We start from the raw sequence: 10,039 nt of genomic DNA, 5'->3' as shown, positions 1-10,039 counted from the left end.
CCAGAAACTATAGAATCTGAACTCAGTTCCACAAACAAATATAGCACTCATGAATTGTATAGTGTTCCTGCTTCTTACAGTGATTGACTTTACTTATCTATTTACATCTAGCTAAACATGACTAGTTAGAGTCGAGTTCTTTGGCTTCAGAAAAATAAAAATAAATACCAATGGATCATCAACCTTTACTCTCATTCTCATTTTAACATCAATTTTTCTATACTGGCATGAATTGGTTGAATTTACTGTATAGCATATGGGTTCAGTTATATAGCATCTTGTCTTTTTAGCATTTAAACCGGCCATATCCGGCCAAAAGTATTCTGCCTGTTTTATGTTCAAACTTGCCAGATCTGGTCTCTCAGACCAACCCTACAATATCGTTTTAAAAATTAACAGCTACCTCCTCAAAATCTCATAGCTACAAGATAATGCATGATTAGTTCAAAACAAAGTGGATAAAAAAGCATTAATTTTGGCAGAATAATGCGAACACTAAAGGGTTAAGGCCTAACATCAAATCTCAACTTATCAGTTTTTTCCATGTTTTGTGGACTTTCTACAACCTGCACGTAACACTTCTTAATTCAGAGTTAAGGCTTAGGACTGGTAGCCATATTGAAATATATTTTATAAAGTCTCTAGGAAAAATTTTTTTAAAGTTTGTATTACTTTAATTTATTTAATGGAACAATTAGTATATTTTGGACTTCTTTTGGGGAATGTTACTTTTCCCGGAAAATCGCACAGGAAAGGATTTATTTTAACTTACGTTGTTCTAATTTTTAAAGAAATTTTTCACTATTTTGGTTTTCTTTCTCTCTTCTTCTACTTCCTCAGCCTCACAAAGGTCTTGAGGATTAAACACTAATTTAATAACATCAAGTAACTAACTGATTAATCTCTCCCTAGAGAAACAGCCCATAGGAAACAGATCTGGTGCATTTCTTCACAGCTAAATGAACTGAAGCAATAGAGACTCAAGTGTTTTGCTCTAGAAACACTACTAAACACATGCAGTGGTTTAAACTCATGAACTGTGATCAGGCCTTTCATTATTTAGATTGTGTTTCAGTAATTTATCATCTATTTCTTTCATAAAATAATTTATCCCCGCCTCGACTGGCTTCTGTGCCGGTGGAACGTAAAAAGCACCATCCAAACGTAGCCGATGCCAGTGCCGCCTCAATTGGCTTCTGTGCCAGTGGCACGTTAAAAGCACCAACCGATCATGGCCGCTGCCAGACTCCCCTGGCACCTGTGCCGGTAGCACGTAAAAAGCACCCACTACACTCGCAGAGTGGTTGGCGTTAGGAAGGGCATCCAGCTGTAGAAACACTGCCAGATCAGACTGGAGCCTGGTGCAGCCTCCTGGCTTCCCGGACCCCGGTTGAACCGTCCAACCCGTGCTAGCGCGGAAAATGGACATTAAACGATGATGATATAATTTGCGACAGTGGCAAGCTGGCAGAATCGTTAGCACGCCAGGCGAAATGCTTAGCGATATTTCGTCTGCCGCTACATTCTGAGTTCAAATTCCGCCGAGGTCAACTTTGCCTTTCATCCTTTCGGGGTCGATTAAATAAGTACCAGCTACACACTGGGGTCGATATAATTGACTTAATCCATTTGTCTGTCCTTGTTTGTTCCCTCTGTGTTTAGCCCCTTGTGGGTAGTAAAGAAATAGGTATTTTGTGTGTTGAGTGTCTGTGGAAATTTGACAATAATCTTTGCTACCCTTTTGTTCTGCCTTCTTTTATCTAGGTTGGCTCTTGAACGCAGCGCAACAGCAAAAGAAGCTAAAGACATCATCATCAAGCTATTAGAAACAGTTGGAGTGGGAGGCCGGGTATCGGATGAACCGCTTCTGTCCTACCTGAAGTATGACAACAGCTTCTTAATCAGTGACAAAACAGAAGCTTGGATTGTAGAAACTGCTGGACAATTTTGGGCAACGCAGAGAGTGACTTGTAAGTATATTTCTAAATTACACACACACATACAAACAAACATAATTGGAAAATTTTTTACATGACTGTGTGGCTGAAAAGGTCACTTTGCAGTTATGTGGTTTCAGGTTCAGTCCCACTGTACAGCACCTTGTGCAAGTGTCTTTTACTATAGCCCTAGGTAGACAATGCCATGTGAGTGAGTTTGCTAGAATGGACACTGTGTGGAGACCCGTTATATTTGTGTGTGCGTATGCATGTGTGTGTGTGTTTGTGTGTGTTTGTATGTGTTTGTGTGTGTGTGTGTGTGTGCATGTGTGTGTTTGCCCCACCACCACTTGACAGTCACTGTTTACAAACTTGTAACTTAGCAGTTTGGCAAATAACATCAATAGAATAAGTACCAGACTTAGAAGAAAATAAATAATCACTTCCAGGCAGTGGCCCTGTATGGCCACAATCCAGTGACTAAAAGAAGGAAGAGATAAATGATATTCATCAATTTGCCAAGATATGGACATAAATTTGTGTAAGTATATAAACAAATATATATATATACTAGCAGTATCGCCCAGCGTTGCTCGGGTTTGTAAGGGAAATAACTATATAAGCATTTTTAGAGAGTTATAGCCAAAAAATAGCAAAAAAATGCATTAAAAATGGGAAAAAAATTATGGTAAATTTTTTTTTAAATCGTTGACTCATCGTAGACATTTTTAGAGAGTTACTTTCCTTATATAATAGCGAAAAAAATGCATTAAAATGGAAAAAAATGAGGGTAAATTTTTTTAAAATTGTAGACTCATCGTAGATGTGCGCTAATACCCAGAAGGGCTCGATATGAATCACGACTATAAGATACCCGCTTTTGGTTAAACTGCACCACAAAATGTGGGAATAGTTAGGAATCTAAATCGTAGGAGACAGACACACAACTTGACTTTTATATATAAAGATATATCAGAACACTTCCAATTATAAAGAAGGTACCCCACCACAGTCTATACACATCATTGTCTACAGGTACCTTACAAAATCAATATAGCAGTAATCTTATGTTTACTTCCATATCATATATTTGGTCCACCTGTGCCAGTGTCACGTAAAAAGCACCCACTACACTCACAGAGTGGTTGGCGTTAGGAAGGGCATCCAGCCATAGAAACATTGCCAGATCAGACTGGGCCTGGTGCAGCCTTCTGGCTTCCCAGACCCCAGTTGAACCGTCCAACCCATGCTAGCATGGAAAATGGACGCTAAATGATGATGATGATAATGATATAGAAGGAGTCACCCCTACTCTGCATTAGTCACAAGTAAATTAACTGTTTCTGCAAATAATACCCTACCTATCAGCTGCCTTTTTCCCCTCCACCCCACTACATTGCTGCATACCTTAACATTGCACCCTAAACATCAAACCAAGGTTAAGTGAAAAAGAACTAATTTAAGTTCATCCATACATTTTTACATAATATGAAGAATCACATGTACTAAGAAGTACTGAATAGTAGTGATGTGAATGCTTATCTTCAAGTAAATAAATGAATTACACCATGTGTATTTAGTACACTTTATCTTGTATGAACATCCATACAAGCATAGACATGTCGCATTTGAATGCTATAATTTAGCATTAACCCTTTCGTTACGAACCCGGCTGAAACCGGCTCTGGCTCTATAATACAAATGTCTTGTTTTCATAAGTTTTGAATTAAAATCTTTCACCAAACCTTAATCACAATTTATGTTCCTAACACTAGCTTAATGATAACTAAGTTATTTTACTAAATTCTTTGTTATATTTAAAGTAATTGAAAGGAACACAGAACATCTCAAAATAAATATGGTAACGAAAGGGTTAAAACTGTAATTGACATCAGGAGCCATTTAGCTTAATGGTTAGAGCACTCAGCCAGTATCTGCTGGCAACTTTTACCTGTCTTACAAGTGTAAATACTTAATCTTGCTCTGCTGTCCTTACAGCTTTACTGCATTTGAAATGCCATATTTCAGCAGTTTTTGCTCCTTCATCAACACCCTATAACCCTTTAATCATAATAATAATAATAATAATAATGAAATTATTGTATACAGTGCTCAGGAGCACCACAACTTGTCAGAAAGTGCGCATAAAGTACATGCAGTAATGTACAAATGTCTGGAAAGCGAACAATGTATGAGTCAGATACATGCTTGTGTGTTTATGGAGGGGAGAAAATCAGGTGTAGTGTTGGCGAATCTCAGAAAGCATGGAAGTTTTGAAGGATAAACACATTGCTTAAATAGCCACTAAATACAGAGATGCAACATTATTGGAAATACCAATTTTACATATTAAACACACTCCTGGAAGCTGGTTCCTGGAAGCTGGTACGTAAATATTAACTTGTAGGGATGCAGTATTTCGTTATGCAAACATAATATACTAAAAAGTATGTTAAATATTTTTTACAAGCCATTACCATGTTTTACTGTATTAGCAGTGTGCTTTACATCACTTGTTAAGGCAATCTCTACATACATTCTATAGAAAATATAGCCAGCACTGATTTTTGTGACCACGTTTTGTATCCGAACAAACAATGAGATGAAGGAGCAAAATCTCTCGAAATATGGCATATATGCCCATTGCTCTTTCTTCATCTGTCTTGGTGTAAGGGAGATAGATGGTTACCCCCATTGGGAAAGAAGAAGGATAGTGAAGATGTGTCAGGGCACACCCTCAAACTAGAGACCTTTCCCCAAGTTGTATAGATTTATAGGGTTGGTTTGCTGGTTCCTGTGGTGCGTATATTACTCCCTTGATGGAAAGCCAGTCCGTCACAGGATTATGTATTATTGCCATCAGAGTGGACTGGAGCAACTTGAAACTAAGTTGTGTTTCCCAGTCCAGGTATCGAAACCATAATCTTGAGCTGGCAGAAACGTTAGCAGGCCGGGCGTAATGCGTAGCCGCATTTCGTCTGCCGTTACGTTGTGAGTTCAAATTCCGACGAGGTCGACTTTGCCTTTCATCCTTTCGGGGTCGATAAATTAAGTACCAGTTACGCACTGGGGTCGATGTAATTGACTTAATCCCTTTGTCTGTCCCCTCTATGTTTAGCTCCTTGTGGGCAATAAAGAAATAAATCTTATAATCATGACTCTAACACCTCACTTCTAAGCTATGTGCCTCCAGAAATTAGAGGAAGATGAATATAGAAAAGTAATATGCGGGGGGTGGAGTTTATGGGAGATTAAAGCAGATGAGTAGAAGAAGATGCAATAAGTGTTGAACAGGAGTAGAGGCAAGGTCAATCATAAATATCTGTTGGAGAGGAAGATGGAGGAAATAGATGTGGATCGGGGAGGTAGTAGTTGGTAGCAAGATGATGTGTAGTGAATGGGGTTGGTGTGAAAGAGAGATGCACAGTACTAAGGGCAAAGTCAGAGGTACATGAGGCAGGAAATGGTGGGAGGTGTCAAAGGTAATGAGGGAAAGAGAGAGAGCTGCCACTGGCAAAATGAGGCATTTTCAGATAAAGGGGAGCTGAAAAAAGGGTGTTCGGTGGAAATAAGGAGGTAATGGAAGGTAGAAAGGATGTGTGAAAAAGGAAGTAGTTGAATGGGTAGTTCTGTTGTGATGAATAGATGGGCATTAGAAAAATGAGTTGTAGGTTGTGAGATGGGTGACAGAAAAGTAAGTTGTTGGGTGGGATCATCAGGATCGGATTGAATGTATAGGTATAGGTTGTGGAGGAGGCAGGGAGAGGATGTTTGCCAGGGACAGATTGGGGGCAGAGGCATAGACATAGGTGATATAGACAGACAGACAGACAGACAGATAGAAAGATAGACAGATAGACAGACAGACACAGACAGACAGATAGATAGACAGACAGACAGACAGACAGGCAAACAGGCAGGCAGGCAGACAGACAGACAGACAGACATGCAGGCAGGCAGACAGGCAGACAGGCAGGCAGGAAGACAGACAGACAGACAGACAGATAGATAGATAGTTAGATAGATAGATAGATAGATAGATAGATAGACAGACAGACAGACAGACAGACAGACAGATAGATAGATAGATAGATAGATAGATAGATAGATAGATTGATAGATAGATAGATAGACAGACAGACAGACAGACAGACAGACAGATTCATAAATATGTTCATGGATACCATAGCTGTCCATTTTACGCACTTACAATGTCATGATCTTCTCCCCTTCTTTCATTTTAATATTTCCTCAATATCTCAGCCTGATTTCATAGATAATCTGTGCAATTTCATTCTAGTCACACATTTAGCAGAGGGTGAATAGGAATGAATAAATCAAATTGATTTTATTTCTCTCGGCATTAATTCATACACTTAAACACACATGCAAATAAACATATAATCATGTACAAATAGACCACTAAGGTGATTATATAAACAAACATCCGCTGCAATATGGTTACAAATAAGGAGGAAAGGTTGAATCAATTAGGCTGACTACAGTTCTTGATTGGTTCTTATTTTATGCCCTCTGAAATGATAAAGGACAAAGTTGATTCGAGTGGGATTAGAAATCAGAATGTAAAATGACATGACCTAATTACTGCAAGAGAATATATCTTAAGTACACTTGAGTTCTTCCCTTAGTTCATTTTATTTATTTACTTTAGTTCATTTATTTACTTTTTTTATTTATTTATTTATTTATTTATTTATTTATTTATTCAATATGCAAACTAAAGACCCCGCCCCCCACCTTGCTTCGGTCATGAATGACCATGGAATTGTACCTAGAAAGTTACCCTGTGAGAGACAAGTTGGAGCGAGGTTGTTTATGGAAGACCAGCAGTAGCCCACGCATACCAGCGTATTGGAATAAGTATTGGAATCAATTCATTTGGCTCAAATCCTTCAAGGCACTGCCCCAGCATGGCCACAGTCCATTTATTAAAACAAATTTATTCATGTCACCGATGATATCCAAGAGAAAGGCAAAGGGAAAGGCCAATACAGCTTGGCACCAGTGACATCACAACTCATTTCCACAGCTGAGTGAATTGGAGCAACATGAAATAAAGTATCTTGCTCAAGAACACTACACACAGCATAGTCTGGTAATCGAATTCACTACCTCATTATTGTGAGCCTGAAGCACTAACCACTGAGCCATGACTGGCCAAAAATGATTAGTAACTTATTTTTCTGGCTGTGTGGTTAAAAACCCCACCTTACAACAATATGGTTTTGGGTTCACTTCCATTGGATGGTACCATGGGCAAGTGTTTTCTACTATAGTCCCAGGTTGACCAATGCCTGATGAGTGAATTTGATGGAAGCTTATCATAAATATATATATATAGGCATGTGTATCTATGTGTGTATGTGTGTCTTTGGGTCTGTGTTTTTCTATCACCACTTGAGATCTGGTGTTGGTTTGGTTACATCCCTCTAACTTAGTGATTTGGGGGCAAAAGAGACTCTTAGAATAGGTATCAGACTTAAAAATAAGCACTGGAATCAATTCATTTGGCTAAAATCCTTCAAGGCACTGTCCCAGCATGGCCACAGTTCATTGATTGAAACAAATAAAAGCAAAAGATAACAGATATATAAAAGTCCATTGTTTACTTTCTCTAGCAAATAAGGAAATTTCACTTATTTGAGAATTTCTTTGCAAATGTCAGTTAGTACATCACACTTTAACTTATTTAATCGGTTCCCTATCAACTCTGTGACTCAATGCCCTTAAAGCATGAACTGGTAGTCATTAGACTGTTTCAATAGAGTTTTCGTTCCAGCTGTCTGAACACTACCAGTTTTCTTATTTCTTTATTGCCCACAAGGGGCTAAACATAGAGGGGACAAATAAGGACAGACAAAGGGATTAAGTCGATTACATTGACCCTCAGTGCGAAACTGGTACTTTATTTATCGACCCCAAAAGGATGAAAGGCAAAGTCGACCTCGGCGGAATTTGAACTCAGAACATAACGGCAGACGAAATGTCGCTAAGCATTTCGCCCGGCGCGCTAACATTTCTGCCAGCTCGCCACCAGTTTTCTGCCTCAACAATAATAATAATAATCCTTTCTACTATAGGCACAAGATCTGAAATTTGTGGGGACTGAAGTAATTGATTACATTGACACAAATGCTCAACTTGTACTTAATTCATTGACCTTGAAAGGATGAAAGGCAAAGTTTACTCAGAATGTAAAGACATGAAATGTCACTAAGCATAGAAATAAGGAGAGGACACAATATGTGGAGACGGTGTTAGTGAATTAAATTAACCCCAGTACCTGACTAGTCATTTTATTGATCCTGAAAGGTATGAAAGGCAAAGTTTTGATTCCAAGAAGATTTGAAATTTGAGCATAAAGAGCTGGGGACAAATACTACAAGGCATTTTGTCTAACATTATAATTATTCTATCAAGCCACATCATCATCATCATCATCATCAGCAATCCACATCATCATCATCATTTAGTGTCTGCTAGCATGGGTTTCTACGGCTGGATGCCCTTCCTAACGCCAACCACTCCGTGAGTGTAGTGGGTGCTTTTTACGTGCCACCACCTCTTATAATGATGATGATGATGATGATGATGATGATGATGATGACGACGGCATCGGCGGCAGTGGTGGTGGTGGTGGTGGTGGTGGTGGTGGCAGCGGCTGTGGTGGTGGTGGTGGTGGTGGCTGTGGTGGTGGCGGTGGTGGTGGTGGTGGTGGTGAATAATTTCAACAACAACAATAATAATCAATTCCTACATTGGAATATGGCCACATGTTTGGTGGAAAAGGGAAGATTAAAATGAGTCCTGTACGTTATTGATATTTATCTCATCATCCAAGGAAAGATGAATGGCGAAGTCATCCTTGGCAGAATCTGAATTCATAATGTAAAACAACACACACATATAAAGATTTCTAAAATTGGCTCAGGGCCATAAATTCACAATGAAATTTTATAATTATTTGAATTAACAGCTACTTACTCCATTAGTACTGGACAGTTGAATGGCAAAGTTTATTCAATAATTACAGTTAATAACATAAAATAATTAGATATTAATAATGGTTTCTAACATTGGCACAAGGCCAGAAATATTGAGGAATGGTGATAGCAAATTCAATCCAACCTTGTACTTAACTGGTTCTTTAATTTATCAATCCCAGAAAGATGAATAGCAAATTTAACCATGACAGAATTTGAACTTAAAGCATAAAATATTGCAACTAAATACCACAGAACACATTGTTTACTATTTTCAGAATTCGGCAAATTCCCTGCTCTGTTAATATTAATAATAATTCTTGAACAGTACCCACTACCACCACCACCACCACCATCATCGTTGCCATCCATTGTATTTTATCATTTGTCAAGTCACAAAAAAAAACTTAAGACAGATAATACCTTCCTTAAAATGTGCACAGTAGTAGTGCTGTGGGGTAAGTAGCTTGCTTACCAACCACATGGTTCCAGGTTCAGTCCCACTGCGTGGCACCTTGGGCAAGTGTCTTCTACTATAGCCTCAGGCCAACCAAAGCCTTGTGAGTGAATTTGGTAGTGGAAACTGAAAGAAGCCCATTGTATATGTGTATATATATATGTATGTGTGTGTGTGTGTGTATGTTTGTGTGTCTGTGTTTGTCCACCTAACATCGCTTGACAACTGATGCTGGTATGTTTACGTACCCATAACTTAGCGGTTCAGCGAAAGAGACCAATAGAATAAGTACTAGGCTTACAAAGAATAAGTCCTGGGGTCGATTTGCTCGATCGACTAAAGGCGGTGCTCCAGCATGGCCACAGTCAAATGACTGAAACAAGTAAAAGACTAAAAGAGTAAAGAGTACTTAGTGAGGCTCATTTTTGTATGACGCCAGCCTTGCATGGTATTCTCAACCACTTTAAGAAGTCTTGAAGTTTAAATGGGATTGACCTTAATGCCCTGATTATAACTGGTATCACTTTTACATTACCTCTCAAATTCCAAACAATCTTGTCATCGCCACTTTCACTTCGGACTACTTGGTAACTATTATTATTATTATCATTATTATTTTTTATCTCTGGTTTTGTTATATC

At 38.6% G+C, this 10,039-nt stretch overlaps 1 protein-coding gene across 4 annotated transcripts in view; it reads left to right on the top strand.

Moving 5' to 3' along the window:
• Positions 1 to 10,039, top strand: part of LOC115208880 (secernin-3) — a 101,778-nt gene that overhangs the window by 38,928 nt on the left and 52,811 nt on the right. For all 4 annotated transcript variants that reach the window (XM_029777112.2, XM_036499060.1, XM_036499027.1 and 1 more), the window contains one exon: positions 1,765 to 1,970. In XM_029777112.2, coding sequence (XP_029632972.1) covers positions 1,765 to 1,970 — 206 coding nt within the window. The remainder of the gene's footprint in view (positions 1 to 1,764; positions 1,971 to 10,039) is intronic.

This window comes from Octopus sinensis, linkage group LG1, assembly GCF_006345805.1.
Source record: "Octopus sinensis linkage group LG1, ASM634580v1, whole genome shotgun sequence".
In the NCBI taxonomy this organism is placed as follows: domain Eukaryota; kingdom Metazoa; phylum Mollusca; class Cephalopoda; order Octopoda; family Octopodidae; genus Octopus; species Octopus sinensis.
The sequence above is the reverse complement of the archived record's forward strand: the minus strand, read 5'-3'. Positions and strand labels throughout refer to the sequence as shown.